Raw genomic sequence first — 18,936 nt, forward strand, 5'->3', positions numbered from 1 at the left:
AATAAACAATTAACAAGTCAATAACACAGTAGAAAACAAAGGGGGGAGTCTATATACAATGTGTGCAAAAGGCATGAGGAGGTAGGCGAATAATTACAATTTTGCAGATTAACACTGGAGTGATAAATGATCAGATGGTCATGTACAGGTAGAGATATTGGTGTGCAAAAGAGCAAGTAAATAAATAAAAACAGTATGGGGATGAGGTAGGTGAAAATGGGTGGGCTATTTACCAATAGACTATGTACAGCAGCAGCGATCGGTTAGCTGCTCAGATAGCTGATGTTTGAAGTTGGTGAGGGAGATAAAAGTCTCCAACTTCAGCGATTTTTGCAATTCGTTCCAGTCACAGGCAGCAGAGTACTGGAACGAAAGGCGGCCAAATGAGGTGTTGGCTTTAGGGATGATCAGTGAGATACACCTGCTGGAGCGCGTGCTACAGATGGGTGTTGCCATCGTGACCAGTGAACTGAGATAAGGCGGAGCTTTACCTAGCATGGACTTGTAGATGACCTGGAGCCAGTGGGTCTGGCAACGAATATGTAACGAGGGCCAGCCGACCAGAGCATACAGGTCGCAGTGGTGGGTGGTATAAGGTGCTTTAGTGACAAAACGGATGGCACTGTGATAGACTGCATCCAGTTTGCTGAGTAGAGTGTTGGAAGCCATTTTGTAGATGACATCGCCGAAGTCGAGGATCGGAAGGATAGTCAGTTTTACTAGGGTAAGCTTGGCGGCGTGAGTGAAGGAGGCTTTGTTGCGGAATAGAAAGCCGACTCTTGATTTGATTTTCGATTGGAGATGTTTGATATGAGTCTGGAAGGAGAGTTTGCAGTCTAGCCAGACACCTAGGTACTTATAGATGTCCACATATTCAAGGTCGGAACCATCCAGGGTGGTGATGCTAGTCGGGCATGCGGGTGCAGGCAGCGATCAGTTGAAAAGCATGCATTTGGTTTTACTAGCGTTTAAGAGCAGTTGGAGGCCACGGAAGGAGTGTTGTATGGCATTGAAGCTTGTTTGGAGGTTAGATAGCACAGTGTCCAATGACGGGCCGAAAGTATATAGAATGGTGTCGTCTGCGTAGAGGTGGATCAGGGAATCGCCCGCAGCAAGAGCAACGTCATTGATATATACAGAGAAAAGAGTCGGCCCGAGAATTGAACCCTGTGGCACCCCCATAGAGACTGCCAGAGGACCGGACAGCATGCCCTCCGATTTGACACACTGAACTCTGTCTGCAAAGTAATTGGTGAACCAGGCAAGGCAGTCATCCGAAAAACCGAGGCTACTGAGTCTGCCGATAAGAATATGGTGATTGACAGAGTCGAAAGCCTTGGCAAGGTCAATGAAGACGGCTGCACAGTACTGTCTTTTATCGATGGCGGTTATGATATCGTTTAGTACCTTGAGTGTTGCTGAGGTGCACCCGTGACCGGCTCGGAAACCAGATTGCACAGCGGAGAAGGTACGGTGGGATTCGAGATGGTCAGTGACCTGTTTGTTGACTTGGCTTTCGAAGACCTTAGATAGGCAGGGCAGGATGGATATAGGTCTCTAACAGTTTGGGTCTAGAGTGTCTCCCCTTTGAAGAGGGGGATGACTGCGGCAGCTTTCAATCCTTGGGGATCTCAGACGATATGAAAGAGAGGTTGAACAGGCTGGTAATAGGGGTTGCGACAATGGCGGCGGAAAGTTTCAGAAATAGGGGTCCAGATTGTCAAGCCCAGCTGATTTGTACGGGTCCAGGTTTTGCAGCTCTTTCAGAACATCTGCTATCTGGATTTGGGTAAAGGAGAACCTGGAGAGGCTTGGGCGAGGAGCTGCCGGGGGGGCAGAGCTGTTGGCCGAGGTTGGAGTAGCCAGGCGGAAGGCATGGCCAGCCGTTGAGAAATGCTTATTGAAGTTTTCGATAATCATGGATTTATCGGTGGTGACCATGTTACCTAGCCTCAGTGCAGTGGGCAGCTGGGAGGAGGTGCTCTTGTTCTCCATGGACTTCACAGTGTCTCAGAACTTTTTGGAGTTGGAGCTACAGGATGCAAACTTCTGCCTGAAGAAGCTGGCCTTAGCTTTCCTGACTGACTGCGTGTATTGGTTCCGGACTTCCCTGAACAGTTGCATATCCCGGGGACTATTCGATGCTATTGCAGTCCGCCACAGGATGTTTTTGTGCTGGTCGAGGGCAGTCAGGTCTGGGGTGAACCAAGGACTGTATCTGTTCTTAGTTCTGCATTTTTTGAACGGAGCATGCTTATCTAAAATGGTAAGGAAGTTACTTTTAAAGAATGACCAGGCATCCTCAACTGACGGGATGAGGTCAATGTCCTTCCAGGATACCCGGGCCAGGTCGATTAGAAAGGCCTGCTCACAGAAGTGTTTTAGGGAGCGTTTGACAGTGATGAGGGGTGGTCGTTTGACTGCGGCTCCATAGCGGATACAGGCAATGAGGCAGTGATCGCTGAGATCCTGGTTGAAGACAGCGGAGGTGTATTTGGAGGGCCAGTTGGTCAGGATGACGTCTATGAGGGTGCCCTTGTTTACAGAGTTAGGGTTGTACCTGGTGGGTTCCTTGATGATTTGTGTGAGATTGAGGGCATCTAGCTTAGATTGTAGGACTGGCGGGGTGTTAAGCATATCCCAGTTTAGGTCACCTAACAGAACAAACTCTGAGGCTAGATGGGGGCGATCAATTCACAAATGGTGTCCAGGGCACAGCTGGGAGCTGAGGGGGTCGGTAGCAGGCGGCAACAGTGAGAGACTTATTTCTGGAGAGAGTAATTTTCAAAATTAGTAGTTCGAACTGTTTGGGTATGGACCTGGAAAGTATGACATTACTTTGCAGGCTATCTCTGCAGTAGACTGCAACTCCTCCCCCTTTAGCAGTTCTATCTTGACGGAAGATGTGAGTTGGGTATGGAAATCTCTGAATTTTTGGTGGCCTTCCTGAGCCAGGATTCAGACACAGCAAGGACATCAGGGTTAGCAGAGTGTGCTAGAGCAGTGAGTAAAACAAACTTAGGGAGGAGGCTTCTGATGTTGACATGCATGAAACCAAGGCTTTTTCGATCACAGAAGTCAACAAATGAGGGTGCCTGGGGACATGCAGGGCCTGGGTTTACCTCCACATCACCCGCGGAACAGAGAAGGAGTAGTATGAGGGTGCGGCTAAAGGCTATCAAAACTGGTCGCCTAGAGCGTTGGGGACAGAGAATAAGAGGAGCAGGTTTCTGGGCATGGTAGAATATATTCAGGGCATAGTGCGCAGACAGGGGTATGGTGGGGTGCGGGTACAGCGGGGGTAAGCCCAGGCACTGGGTGATGATGAGAGAGGTTGTGTCTCTGGACATGCTGGTTGTAATGGGTGAGGTCACCGCATGTGTGGGAGGTGGGACAAAGGAGTTATCAGGGGTATGAAGAGTAGAACTAGGGGCTCCATTGTGAACTAGAACAATGATAACTAACCTGAGCAACAGTATACAAGGCATATTGACATTTGAGAGAGACATACAGCGAGGCATACAGTAATCACAGGTGTTGAATTGGGAAAGCTAGCTTAAACAGTAGGTGAGACAACAGCTAATCAGCTAGCACAACAACAGCAGGTAAAATGGCGTTGACTAGGCAACGGGGCCGATAGATAAAACATAAACAAGCAGAATGTAGTACCGTGATTAATGGACAGTCCAGAGTGCATCAGCTATGTAGCCAAGAGATCAGTGTCCAGGGGGCAGCGGTGGATGGGGCAGGGAAGCTGGACTGGCGAGTGTTATCCAGGTTGGAAAAAAAAAAGTTAACAATGACTAAATAGCTTGTAGCTAGTTAGCTGGTTAGCTTCTGGAGGTTCTTGAGTGTGTTCTAAAAATTAAAAATAATAGCGATTCCGTATCACATTGGGTGAGGCAGGTTTCCGGAAAGGTATAAACAGATTAAAAATCAAGAAGAGATAGAAAGTAAATATGGGTCCGGTGAGTGTTTGGGACGTGGCGATTCAGACGGTTAGCAGGCCTGTGCTAACAAGCTAACAGTTCGTAGGCCCGGGCTAGACAAGCTAGCAGTTAGCAGGCCTGTGCTAACAAGCTAACAGTTCGTAGGCCCGGGCTAGACAAGCTAGCAGTTAGCAGGCCTGTGCTAACAAGCTAACAGTTCGTAGGCCCGGGCTAAACAAGGTAGCAGTTAGCGGACCGGGGCTAGACAAGCTAGCAGTTAGCAGGCCGAGTTTAGCAAGCAGGGAGATAGCGAGGGCTAGAGAGTTGGCCTTTAGGGGACGTCGCGATGGGGTGAGTCTGTTTATTCCTCTTCATGCGGTGACATCGATAGACCGGTCGTGGGCCCGGGTATTGTAGCCCAGGAGTATGCTACGGTGGTGGTACAGGTGCGCTGGCCGGGCTAGCTTCACGCTAAGTGGGTGGAAGCGCTAGCCAGGAGTAATCATCCGGGGTTGCGGTTTAGCTAGATAGCTAGTTGTGAAGATCCAGCTGAAATGTTCCGTTTGCGGTGGGAATCCAGGGATGAGTCCGGGGATGGAAAAATAAATAGGTCCGTTATGCTCTTTTTAGAGTCGCGTTGTTCGAGCTGGCGAGAGCTTTCCGAGCTAAAGGTTAGCTTAGCTGATGACCGGTTAGCTGAAGACCGCTAGCATAGCTGGTGGTTAGCCGGCTAGCTTCAGTTGAGGGGTTCTGGTTCCGAAGTAAATATAAATACTTTAGGAAAAATAGCTACATTGGGTGAGGCGGGTTGCAGGGGAGTATTTGGAAGCTTAGGTTTAGCAAAATGTTTTTGAAGAAAAATATGTAAAAAACGAAAAATAGACGATATATACAGGGACACGACGAGACAGGACGACTTACTGCTACGCCATCTTGGAATCGAAAAGCACAGCACAAGGTAACGCACCAAATCTTTTACGTTATTATTTCAACAAGCACCTTGTTCAAAGCTTTTCAGCATTTTTCAGTGGGAAACACTCAAGAACGCTTGCTGAGCCTTTCAAGCCGAGCCGGGGGGCCAGACAGAGACAGAGGGCCCCTCTGAGATAGCTAGACAGACAGACGCTGTAGGACAATCAAAACCATCTTGAGATGATAGCAGGCAAAAATAACCCTTTACATTCAATTAAACCGCCAATGCCGGAACATCCAAGGTGAACAGCGGCCCTGCAGACAAACAGGCCTTCCTGGCCCTCCTTCTTTCTTTCCTATCTTCTTTCTCACTGTCCTTTTTCTTCATCTCCTCAGCTTGCCTCTCGACTGTAGTTTATTGTGCTCAGCACCCCCCCGTGTCTGGCTAAGTGTAGAAGTCTAACAAAGCCCAGCAGGCACACATAAAGTCATGTCTTTGTGCCAGAGCAGCGAGTCTCTTTCCAGCACAGGTGTACTGTTAACCTTCAATGGAGGAAAATGACATCTCTGAGTCTTTGGTATGACTTGTCGATAAACAGATCAATGATTGCTTATGAAAAAAAAGAGAGAGCACTGTGTTTACTAACAGAAGGAGTATGAGCACGAGCCAACCTTCGAGGTAGACAACTTGATGATCGAGAAAGAACTGTGGTGTGTATTCATGGATGCCAAGGGAAGCCAAATTTCCCCCCAAAACTGACCAGTAAACAAATAAAAAAACATACCAAATAATGTGTCTTTCGTCTCTCTGTGTTTCATAACGTTTCTTCAATCCGGAAGAGGCTGAATGTATCTCACAGGAGAAAGCATACGTGTGAGCAAAACAGCACCCCTCTGTCTCTGTATCTGTAGACCATCTTATAGGATGCTGTCTGCTGAAAAAGAGTAGGACATTGTTGTCGCCCGTAGCATTGAATGCAAGGGAAGACAGCGAGCATTTGGCCTCCCTTTAAAAAAAGTGTCAAATAACAGCTAAACTGAGTGAGCTCAACTGTGAATGGTCCTGGTGCACTAAAAATAAAGTGTCAAGGGAAGCCAGTTTGGATTTGGCTTCACACCAATCACATCACATCAAAAGCAAAAAGACAGAAACAACTTGCATTGTTGCATCTCGTTATGTTGTTGTCCTCCGGTGGCTAGCTAGCTAAAATTGGCACATTCCTAAATTAGTCATGGATGGAAATAGGGATATGGACTTGTGGTTTTACTTAATTCTTCATACTGGCCAATGATTATAAAGGCAATTCTAATCCAACAATAAATTCATACATTTTTCTGCCCCTGGCCTGAGAGGATGGAAGTTCAATATGCAGCTAGATATAGAAGGCCGTTAACTAGCTGGCTGTTAACTAGAATCATAGACCGTTAACTAGCTGGCTCATCATTGCCCGATAAAGGAAGTTAGACTAGCGAACAAGCATTTTAGCCAGGTAGCCTAGGATAACAAAAACGAAAAAGTGTGTACTGTATGACAGAGTCATAGACCCTTTAGGCAACATGAAAGAGAGAAGGATGGCATGTTTTTCTACTTGCACGAACACACACACACACACACACACACACACACACACACACACACACACACACACACACACACACACACACACACACACACAGCGAGAGAGAGAAATCAGGACCATGGACAGCCACATCATATTTAGCTTACGTTGATTGGACTAAATCATTTTGGAAATGGTGCTGGAATAGTGGAGGCAGCTCCTGTTGTCTTTGCGACTTGCAGTAACTCTCTGTGGTTCTAAATCAATAGTTGTTAAAGTCGTAGGAAAATGTCGGAAACGTTAACTTGCTTGACCATGCTGTAGGTCATGTAACTGTCTGTTACATGCAATGTGCTTTGTGGACTTCAACGGACAGAGGTTGCTCTCCGGTTTTGTGATGATTTGTGATGAAACAAAGGTGTGGTTGAATTTATTCTTCCACTGTGTCTTATTGTCTCTGCCTTTAGGCCTATGAAGTAACAGGTTATAGAGAAAACAACAATTATCACAACACATAGGTTGTAAAATGTTTTTTTCCCCCCTAGCTTGGCTTCCCTGGTGATTCTACCCAGTTTGCACCGCTACTGAGCGAGAGTGAGAGAAAGAGAGAACGATAAAGAGCTGAAGAGAGAGAAAGGGACAAAGAAAATAGAAAATAAGGTGCATCTCTGACCCCAAGCACGTTTCATTCTCCACTGGTTTGTGCTTTCATTTATAGTGCCTGTTGTGTGTGTGTGTGTGTGTGTGTGTGTGTGTGTGTGTGTGTGTGTGTGCGTGTACATGTACGTGGACGCATACATTTCTGTGTATTTGTGAGTGCCTGTATGTGTTTCACTTGACATGCACCATTTGCAAGGCGTTCTACCCCCCGTTCCACTCCATTTGAGCAGACATTCTGAGAACAGCAAAATGTCCAGTTAGGCCCTGGCTCTAAATGCACCTTGAAGCACAGAGGAATAAGCTAGGGCTCATTCTCCTCATAGCAACACAGCCAACACATGATATCCCAGCCATACACAAATGAAAACAAGGTTGTACAGTAACACAGCTCAGTGGAGGACTATTGACTCCCTGCCTGTCTCCTGTCCATCTCCTACTGCGTGTCTGGGCCACAGAGCCCACCTGTCACCGTCTCTTGTTTATATTAAGACATAATCAATGGAAGAAGACAAGAGGCCTGGATAAGTGACTGGTTGAAAGGCTGTTTAGGGGAATTCATTAACATACTGTACAGCATAGTGTATTAGGATGCAACATAGTGCCTATCTCAATTACTGTATATGAGTGTACAAAGCTATCGATCCAGTGACAACGTTCATTCCTACGTGAATACTCAATAGCGCATCGAGGCCAAGTGAAGTCAGCTAAGCTGGTGTCTAATATGCAGTTTGAGCTACTCCAGAACGTGACGTTGCAGGCTAGCTCAGTGCTGCCCCCCTTCATTGAGTAACTTGAGTTCAAGGCAGACCGAGGTACTGTAGGCTATCACTAGCAACTAAATGATCTTTATAACTTATTCTTTGTGCAATTTCAAAATAATTGGTTAAAGGACATACATCTGGTGTATTAGAAGCAATTATTGGTACCCTAATTGTCTTAAAAAATTATTTTTACACGAAGATTGACCACAAATATTGCCATTTCCCCATTCACTATAATGGGGGGTCCTGTTTTCTGCAATCAATGCCTACAGTACCGCGGTTGGCCTTGAACTTCTGTCGCTTCAATGGAAGTGGGCAGTCCTTTTCCCCTGGCATTTCTATTGTAACTTGAGTAATGTCTTGTTCTAGTTGCAAACGCCTGTGCGGACGGCAGTACACTCAAAGTTGTTAAACCGCAAATAATAAAACACCGTTGAGATTTAACTTGAAAAAGCTTGCCCCTCGTCTCCCTGTTGCGTTCATAATATCTGACGAGGAGAAAAGGCAAATCATCCAAGCAGAAAGTAATCCTGTATGGAGAATAGAGGTTGTAGTTTTCGTCAGATATAAAAGGCTTTTATGCAAGAGGTGTGTGAAAATACACCAGTTTCAAGATGTTCGCTAGGTCAATAGCTAGCTTTTTCAGGGAAGCAAACAAAGCTAGCTGTGTTTATGGATGTAACGCAATACAGGAAGTAGTGCCAAACTGTATATGCCAATCTGTCAGTCAATCTCTTTCTCAAAAACAAACTGTGAATCACCCTCTCCCTGCCACTGAAATCTCCATCTCTCTCTCTCCCAAAACAACTCTTTATTTCTCCAACTCTTTGTTTCTCTACGCACTTCCCAAAAAACAGCATAATGTTAGCCGTTACCATTTATGATACTATGTCATTGAGATTATTTCCTCATCATACAGAACCACCATTATGATACCACCTGACCAACCGTCCAACAGCGCCAAAGCCCGGGCCAAGCTCCATCGGTAAAGGCTGCAGCCTGCAGTTGAAGCCTTCCTCAGCGATGTTCTCTTCTGTTCTCTCCTCCTCTCTCTGGGTTGAGAAGCCATCCTTTCTACTCCAGCGCGTCTCTAGGTGGCTTCATTAAAGATCCTATCTAAAATAATCACTTAACCGCGCTATACAAGAGTGTGTGTGTGTGTGTGTGTGTGTGTGTGTGTGTGTGTGTGTGTGTGTGTGTGTGTGTGTGTGTGTGCGTGCATGAGTGCGTGTGTTAGATCCTAACCCATGCAGCATAACGAATTAATTCAATTAGGCCCATCCACATCCACTGTTAATAGCATATATAAGCCACCCAGAGACAGAGAGAAAGAAGAGAGAGAGGGATGGGATGTAGAGAGATGGACGACACTGAGCAAGACACCCCAAAGGTAGAGTAAAGAACACCAAGTTTCAAGTTGCATTTGTCGTATGTACGGGATACGCATGTTGTACATCATCCAATGAAATGCTTACTTGCAGGTTCCTTCTCGACAACGCAACAACAATAAGAAATGTCAAAGATAAGAATACGAACATAAAGTAAATGACAGAAAAGGGATAAAGATTTTAGAAAAGGTATAATAGAGGAAGGCAAAATGTATAGTACAATGATGTACACGTGTATTGGAGAAGGGGCGGATGGGGGGCCACTGTATACATGTAGCAGTATAATAAGAGTCTGGTAGCAGCAGATGTCTGCTAAGGTGTGGAGAATTAGTGCAGTCCACTTCAAGTGTTCAGCAGTCTGATGGCTTATAGAGAGAAACGGTCTCTGAGCCTGTTGGTATCAGACCTCGTGCTTCGATAGCGTCTGCCTGACGGTATGGGAGAGAACAGCTCCTGGCTGGGGTGTGTGGGGTCCTTGATGATGACCAGGTTTTTTTGTTTACATATTACTCATGTAAGTGCAAAACCTAACAAAACTCAATGTTCAGCGAACACTAAACACTTAAAGCTGTTGTATGGGTGTGATTTGCAACAGGCGTGGATGGTATGAGAGGAAATCGATGCCTTTAACACCGATTGTAGCTGCCAACTCAATTTCAAATATGAATCAGAGACAGCCCTCACTTGTCTTTGATCGATTCGCCTTCTTGCTGGGCTCTGAAATTGCCTCGTTGGACTGGACCTCTCTACATAATCGTCATCACTAACACCGCCACAAAGTCCGAATTGTGTCTAAACCCCACCCATTTCTACAATTGCTAACCCTAACCTTAACCCTAACCTTAACCAAACTGCTAACCTTATGCCTAACACTAACCTTAAATTAAGACTTCAAAGTGATGCTAGCATGGTTATTGTCTGGCCCTGAATGCCAAACACCTGCCAATCAGAGAAGACAGTGGTAACAACACAACCACCTCTTAACCCAGTTGGCCTGCTCACCTGAAATCTGCTTCCTCCCTCTGTTCCTCTCTGCCGCCCGCCGCGCTGTAACTGGTGCCTGACATCTGAGTGTACTGTATGATTTGATCTGTTAATTAATTCACTTCCTGGATATTAAAAGCCTTCTGATGCGGACATGGAGAGAGGGGGAGAGGGAGGGAGGTGAGGAGCATGGGGGGGAGAGATGGAGACAAAGGGAGTAATAGAGAGGGGGAGGGAGGAAGAGAGGAAAAAGAGGGAGAGAGAGAGACGGGAAAGGGAGGGTGGAGAGACAGAAAGAAGGAAAGAAGGGGAGAGAAATACAGAAAGAGGGATGAAGAGAGAGAGAGATACATCGATGAATAAACATGTACAACTCCAGAGTTCTGTTTATCCAGAGATGAGGATCAGAGTGTGTTCCACTGTAGTAGGTAGGTGGACTGTATCACCTGTATAGACAGGGGACTATGCCACGACATGCCAGGTAGTTACAGGAAGTCAAGCAGTTAGGCATGTTGACATAGATACTGTGCACACAGCAGAACATCTCAACATCACACACACACGCACGCGCGCACGCACGCACACACACAAGCAAGAATGGAGACACAATGACATAAACATGACTGACGCACTGTACACACACAGTACACACACGACAAACGTATGCACACACGTGTGCTAATAACGACTGTTTAAATGAGAAAATGGTAAGAAATCAAATATTGTGAATCATTTATATTTCAAGAACCCCAGTAGGAATGGAAGAAGCCGTTATTATCAGATCCGAGGAAGGAGCAAATATTTGTTTTTCGATTTCAATTATATTCCGTTGTTGTACTGTAGAAATCATTATTAGATGAATGGACAGATCATTAAACACATTCACACAAAAGCAGCTCAAGCAGTCTTTATACACTACAGAAAAGAAAAAAACCTTTCCCAAAAGTAATTGCAGTTTTTTAAATCGATAGATGTCTGAGCACACGCTGCACTGGAATCCAATTTCAAATCCTTAAATCTTTATTTAAACAAACAGCTGGAGAACAAAGTAGTGAGGAACCGAATTGTAATACCCCTCACTCCGGGAACCCTCTACACATTGATATATGATATGATATGTAATATAATATGATATATGACATATGATATAACATGTATCAACGGTATGGATAGAGTAAGAAAGTTGTCTGTGCGAGTATGACTCCATATAGGAATGAGATTATGATTCAACACGACACAGGAACATCAGTCCCAGCGTTACCACACAGCATTACCATAATTATGTCATTGCAACAATAGTCAAAAGTAAAACATCCTCATCTTCCAATTGGAGTCCACTCAGTTCGGGTACGTGGTCAAATGAACTGTCGCCTCTCCTGTCGTTGTTCAGCCTCTAATTGTCAAAGTCCCATGCTGTGACATGGTTGGTCACATGACGGGAGCGTGTGGCGCGTGGTGAGCAGAACTGCACATTTGGGCCACCGTCTGTGACATAATTAGGCATCTACTCTGTCACGTGACTTTGATAGCATCTGACCATTTCTGATGGATGTTTTCAAAACACTCATTTAGTTAATTCATCTGATTTCTTAGATGAAACACGCACATCCCCGACAACATCTAGCATGGGTTAATCTGGAGTCTTTTTTACACCGCCTGCTGGTTTGCTTTCTCAATCTAGCTCAGTAACCTTGTTCCCCAGGTCTAAACCAGTCACCAACCAACCAGCCGTTCAGAGACAACAATCATGAAAACCAGCAGACACTGAAGCCCTCCAGGCCTAAAGTCAACCAGCCCTATATTAAAGGGAAATGCCATTAGAGTCAACCAGCACTATATTAAAGGGAAATGTCATTAGAGTCCACCAGCTCTATATTAAAGGGAAATGTAATTAGTCAACCAGCCCTACAGTATACTGAAGGGAAATTTTAACATTTTTCATCTTCATATTCATCATACACTGATCCAATGTCAGCCAGCAATGAGTGCAACCTGAGTCCGGCTCCATATTGGGCTTGAGACATACAGATCTAGGATCAGTAAGTAAGGGATGTAACCTGAGGCAGTGTCCCTACCAGGCTACAGACATACTAACGAGATTCCTGTGACCCCAACAGAATTGACCTCTAACCCCTGACCCTCCCCATGTGACTACTGAGTTCCTATGAGCTGTAATCCTGACTAGACCCTAGAGACAAATCGTATTCTATATGACCTCCTATTAAAATGAGTCTATGGCCTTGAGTAACATCATGCATAGCCAACCTATACAATGTGTGTAACACCTTCAGCAAGTAACAAACGGTTGTCCATTGAAGCTGCAAATCCTCATAGGGCTAGGCATCCCTTGCAGTGAACTGCACAGATCAGGGGGTTGAGCCCTTGATAAAGGGACAAAGGTGTCTCATTTAGGGAGTTTGCTGATCTCTCTCTCTCTCCCTCTCTCTCTCTCTCTCTCCCTCTCTCTCTCTCTCTCTCCCTCTCTCTCCCTCTCTCTCCCTCTCTCCTCAGCATCTCCAGTAGCGACAGCTGCTTCAGTAATGGATGCCGTTTGACAGTGAATAAGCCAATTAGAATGGCAGTGATTTAATTGGCCCCGGACGATTTCACTAAATCCACAAACGAGTCAATTAGTGGGACCGTGAGGGGCCAGGGGGGCAGAAGCAGGACAAGGGGGTTAAGCTGTGACACTGATTCAAGTTATTCAAGTGTTACACATTCTAGAACCACCGTGGTTATTATTTGACTTTGCACTTTGCTGGTCGTCTAAGAACATTTGATTAATTGATTAATTCAAGTTGTTCACCTCCCAATCTTTGATACACATGGACAAAGGCAGAGACAGACACACACACACACACACACATACACTGCCTCCCTTCCAGGTCCGGGGATAGCCAAACTGAGGGATTCCTGGCGGTACTAACTGGATCACAGGCTGGAAGGAGAATTGGCTGAAATTAGGCCGTAATTCAGTGGACACGCAACTGGATTTGTCTCTGGCTGCGTGTCTGCCTAGGTACAGCATGGACACGCAGTGTACACAGTACAATATGAACCTCTGGGCAACTGCAGCACAGGAGCCAGACGTTATACAACATGATACTGCAGGTCAGAGACAGGCTGGGGATTTGAGAGAGCTAGCAACAGTAAGAGGCTTAGGTATACTTAAGCAATAAGGCCAGAGGGGGTGTGGTATATGGCCAATATACCACGGGAAAAGGCTGTTCTTACACACGACGCAACGTGGAGTGCCTGGATGCAGCCCTTAGCCATGGTATATTGGCCATGTACCACAAACCCCTGAGGTGCCTTACTGCTATTATAAACTGGTTAATAACGTAATAAGAATAGTACAAATAAATGTTTTGTCATACCAGTGGTATACAGTCTGATATACCATGGCTGTCAGCCAATCAGAATTAAGGGCTCGAACCACGAATTTAAAATGGTGAATTTGGTGCAGCCAGTGATACTGCTAGAGTATATGGGTGCATTGAGCAATGTGGAGTGCTGCAGTGGGCTCATAAAAGACACAGCACGGAGAGAAAACTCATACTGCTCTCTGCTATGCCTTCTTATCTCTCTCTCTCTCTCTCTCTCTCTCTGTCTCTCTGTCTCGCTCTCCCTGTCTCTCTCTCTTTCTCTCTCTCTGTCTTGCCACCTTTATCTCACTCCCTCTCTCTTTGCCCTTTCTCCAAATTTCCCTATGACCTTATCCTTCTCTTTTTCTATTTTTTTCTCTTTCCCTCCCTCCACTCTCTTTTACCTGCTTCACTGAGCACACCTCCCTCCCCTCCCCTGCTCCCTGCAGTTCCCAGCCACAGATCCATCCCTGTCTCTGGTCCCCTGGCAAGGTAATGAGACATTAAAGAACGATAGCCTACGTCCGCTTAAGAGCTATGTCCTTGCTCAATCTAACAAAACACTCCTTGCACGCACGTACGAGCACACACACACACACACACCCACACACACAGACACACACATTTGAGAGAATTGTAGGGATTTTTACAGACATGAGTACTGGACATGTATTTATTTGAGATAATATGGTCCATCATACACTTGATTCATCCAATGGCTTTTTGTGAGGCACTGGACCGATGCAACAGAATAGAAACAGATGACTGTGTGTTCATACTCTTAAACAAAGGCTAATGCAGCTGTGTAGTCACCACCTGTCAAGCCCTGGGCACAGTAAACACAGACTGGCCTCAGGTACTGCCATCACCCGCACACACACTGGCACTGCAGCCAGAAACACACAACACACAGTAACCAGCTGATTGACACATCGGCAAAACAAAGAGGTGAGGCTTCTATTATGAGTCAACAGAATGGTTTCTGGTTGTGGATGGGAGCTTGGCTGTGTTTCAGTGAGGTTAGTGTGTGTGTGCGTGTGTTTGAGTGGGAGTGAGAGAAGGTTGCTTTTCTTCACTGAGTTTCTTTGTCTCAGGCCTAGATCATTAACAGAAAGGCCAAGACACGCACACACACACAGAAAGAACAAGCCACTCCTACTGCGTCAGCCATTAGCTCAGTGGAGAGTGTGAACCAGTAATTGCATTTTGTTATTGATATCATTCAATCTGACAGTGGGGACATGCAACTACACAAATTACACACAATGAGGTGTGGCAATCTATTCCTCTCCCTCTTTCTCTCAGCCACTATTTTCTCTCCATCCCTCCCCTACTACACATGCAATTACAGAATAAAGTAATCAGAACACAACAGGCCTTCCAATCAAATTAATTGAGAGACTCATATAGACAAACTGTCAGGCAGTAGGCTCAATAATGAACAAAACAAACCAATCAAATAGAGAAATATCATCTCTTGACCTATGAGTAATTGAGCCTTGTGAAATCCATCATGTTAACTATGACGCTGACACTCCACGTTTGTGTTCATGAGCCGAATGGACTTCAACCGCTCTGTGATCAAAGTATCAGACGTGGGTTTTAGCGCTCCATTTGATTACCACTTTAGAGGCTGATTCACACCCGTGAACTGTTGGCAAGGAAAGTAACAGAAATGCTAGAACACGCAATGCTGAAGAGAGGCGCAGCGCTTCGTTTCAGCACCATGGAGAGCGCACAGTACTGCACTGCCATGTGTCTGCTCCGCTTCAGCACCGCGGAGAGCGCAATGCAACTGCTATGCTTGCGGCTCTGTTTCCCCACAGCGCGCCACTCTCTTTTTCAACACCATGGAGAGCGCACAATAGGCTACTACTCTGCACAGCGCAGGTGGGAGTAAGCGGCAAACGCGTCAATGAACCGTAGCCCGAGGACTCATATTAATGAATGGGTGTACACATCAACACGGTGACATAATATGCCTCTTGCACAGGTTAGACTGCAGCTCTGTAGCCACTTTTCAAACTGAGTATGGCTAAATTGAATCAACTGTGGGGGGGAGATATGCTGTGTGAGAGAAATCTATTGCAGTATATTCTGATTTAAATTTTAAATCTTGTCATTGATCTCTCTCTGCTCCTCCCATGTTTTCTATGTATAGCTCTCTTCATTTGACAGTGTTGAAGAGGTGTGAATCTGCTGCAGTGCTTAGGATATGATGACATCATAGGCCTACAGTTTGGCCTGTGAATAAGGTAAATGCCTCTGAGGCCTTTGAATGTGAATGTTGTGTGAATGCCCTAAACCGTTCACTTGAGGGTGCTTCATGTAAATGGGGATTTAGGCAGGCCTCAGACATTTACCCAACTGTCCATTCACACTGCAGCTGCATGGAGAGAACGCAAAGGAGAGCACAACAGCAAACCAATGCTGCTGATTTAGGGTCGAAAACATAACCCCTGAGCATTTGATCACACATCTGCACTGTATGGTAAACTGGTTCGGCACCTACCCCAGAGTTGTCATCGTGACGATGGTGTACCAGAAGGCGGCCGGGATGCTGGTGAACTTGCTGGCTGAGGAGCCCTTCTCGGCGTAGAACATGACAGTGGCGAAGATGATGATGGCCATGGTGAGGGAGAAGAGCAGGAAGCCCAGCTCCGAGGCGCAGCTCTTCAGCGTGTAGCCCAGGATGCGCAGCCCCGCAGAGTGGCGGGAGAATTTGAAAATCCTGAAAACCCGGAAGACCCTCAGGGTGACGAAGGCCCCGCTGACGTCCTCGTTGTCCGTCATGACCAGGCCGATGTAATAGGGCATAATGGCCACCACATCGATGACACTCATCACGCTCTTGATGAAGTTCCAGCGGCTGGGCGCCGCCATTAGACGCAGCAGGTACTCCACCGTGAAGATCATGACGCAGGCCGTATCCAGACAGAAAAATGCCAAGGCGTACCGCTCCCCGCACGAGACCTGTTTGACCCGATTTGGCAAAGTCCCGCACGGGACCGTCTCCACCACGTTGGCCATCACGGAAACAGCAATGAAGAAGCCGGTGACATAATAAAACACCAGGGCCATGGTGCTCGTGTGGGGGTTCTCGAAGGCCCGCCACATGGTTTCTCGGAATGTCATATCCGGCGGGACCATATCGTTCTGGTTCTCGCTGTCCTCGTCATCCTGGATTCTCTCCTGGTTCTCCCGCCGCCGGTCCTTGTACTCTTCATAGCAGCAGTCCCCTATGATCTCCGGTATGATCCCAAAGAAGGCCAGCTCCTCATCGTAGGCCGAGATGCACTCCTGGCGCGGGTAGTGCAGCTTCCCGGTACGATAGAAGTTCAGAATGTGTCTGAAAATATCCGGGTCACGGTCGAAAAAGTATTCGTTTGTCTCCTCGTGGAAGAAGAATTCCCGCTCCGTGCTGCCCAGTAAAGTGTCCGGGTACCGCTCCAATGTATTCCGCCACGTCTGGAACTTCTGACCGCTGACATTGAGCAAGATGAGCCCGTCCTGTTTTCGCCGGTTGTCAGGTGGAGGCGTCGGCATGGGCGCACTGGCTACCGGCATCCATCCTATAGCAGCCGCCCGGGCGAATGGTAACCACGCCGCCACTCCCGCTGCCATGGTGACCCACTGTGTGCGACCCGGTCTCGGTGAAGAGCTCTCGACTCTCCGGTGGGCGATCACAGAACCACAGCGCGGCGAGAGGACATCTGGAAAGGCAACCCAAGCATTAGCCTACTCATATGGCTACACTGTAACAAATAATGCATGGCTGATATGAATATATCGTCCACTTGCTGTTCATTCTGTTTGCTTCTGAAACTCAATAAATAATAAAATCTAAATGCATTGCACAGACATGTCCCACGTATATCCCTACTGGTCGATAGTGAATATAAATCGTGAGAGCGAGTAGTCAATGGTTCTAGTATCAGTGACTCCGCCGAACCAATATTTAGCAGTATAACATACATGATTCAACGGCAATAGTCTGGAAATTGAAAGCACATACAACAAACTAATAATGTAGCCCACTCACCTCTGCGTAAAAGCGACTGGTTTGAAAAATAAAGATTTCCGTTCTCTTTCTAATATAAAACAATCCTCTCTGCACACAGAAGTATGCAGAATATTCTCCCCTTGGAAAAGTGGTTGAAACGAACCAGCAACAAGTTCAACACGGGGGTAATTCCGTGCTCCAAACACCGGGAAAGACTTGGCTCCAATCATACAAGGACATTCTCGAGCTCTTTCTCTTGCCAAACAACACCTTGAAGATCAGCTCGCGCCTCCGGCGTCTTTATCCTTCCTAGAGCTCGAGTTTTTCAAGAAAAGCGCGACTGTGATCCTCTTCGGAGACCAATGACTGTATGGGCCGAGACCACACCGACAACTGTGCTCTGTGTTCGCAGCTGAATCGCGAAAGGACATAAAATCACATACACACACACACACACACACTAACACACACGCGCTCACCACATACACACACAAATACACAAGTGTGCCACCACCATATCCACAAGCTGCCGCTCCAGCTCAAAATGTCACCAGCGGAGGCAACCGTTGAATAATGATATAATAACCACTAGAGAGAGAAGGGGAATCAATAACCGAATTCGCGGAATCGTTTAAGGAGAGCAACAAATGGGAGTGTGGAAGTTGTTGGCTCAGCTGCCTCTCTCCTCTCCGCCACTCTCGCTGTTGTGCAGCTGCGCGGAAGAACCAAGTTCCTCTCCCCAGTTCGTTGGGGGCGTGTCACGTGCTCCGGGCATCCTTTAACTTCTGTGTAATCAAATGGAGCGCTCCTCCTTGATGCCTTGCGGATACCCCGTTATGCACGACCGTGTCATCATTAACCAAATACCTTTCTGAAACGGACACCGTACAGGCGGTCAGTCCCGGAGGCAGTGTGAAATTATACCAAACCGTACTGACAGAGTAGTATCACATCAAAGCAACAGCCAAGTGTAGTGTGCAGCCTTGTGTATAAAATGAGCTTTGACTGAAAGTGTATTTGCGGTGGTTGCTAATACACAGGCCGTTGTTCCAGCCTCCTTCTCTCTTGGCACTGTCACTGATGCTCAGCCGGAGCACCGCTAGATGGAGACAGTTTTTAGGTGAGAGGGGAGCCCACGGAGCCGAGGGCGGAGTGGAGAGCACCGCAGTCGGGGTATCTGTTCTCCCCTCAGCTCTCAGCAGATGTCGTCGGAGACTTTATAGACGTCATCAACGTGATAGATGTATGTCATTGTCCAGCGCAGTGAGCATTGACCCCCACCCGACAGCACTCATCCCTGGAGAAGACACTCAAACCCCGAGGAGAATCTGTAAGGTCGGCATGTAGCCTAGCGATGTGCCCTTGAGCAAGGCAC

At 46.7% G+C, this 18,936-nt stretch overlaps 1 protein-coding gene across 2 annotated transcripts in view; it reads right to left on the reverse strand.

The window, feature by feature from the left end:
• Nucleotides 1-18,256, reverse strand: part of LOC112214279 (potassium voltage-gated channel subfamily D member 2) — a 50,368-nt gene extending 32,112 nt beyond the window's left edge. Inside the window, exons 1-2 of one of the 2 annotated variants that reach the window (XM_024372924.2) lie at nucleotides 17,601-18,256; nucleotides 16,071-17,271 (exon numbers count right to left, since the gene is read on the reverse strand). In XM_024372924.2, coding sequence (XP_024228692.1) covers nucleotides 16,071-17,182 — 1,112 coding nt within the window. In that variant the 5' untranslated portion in view covers nucleotides 17,183-17,271; nucleotides 17,601-18,256. Of the gene's footprint in view, nucleotides 1-16,070; nucleotides 17,272-17,600 lie in introns of those variants that run through there. The other variant, XM_042311698.1, reaches the window with a different exon arrangement.
• Between the last annotated feature and the right edge of the window lie 680 nt (nucleotides 18,257-18,936).

The sequence above is a fragment of the Oncorhynchus tshawytscha genome, linkage group LG33 (assembly GCF_018296145.1).
Source record: "Oncorhynchus tshawytscha isolate Ot180627B linkage group LG33, Otsh_v2.0, whole genome shotgun sequence".
Lineage (NCBI taxonomy): Eukaryota > Metazoa > Chordata > Actinopteri > Salmoniformes > Salmonidae > Oncorhynchus > Oncorhynchus tshawytscha.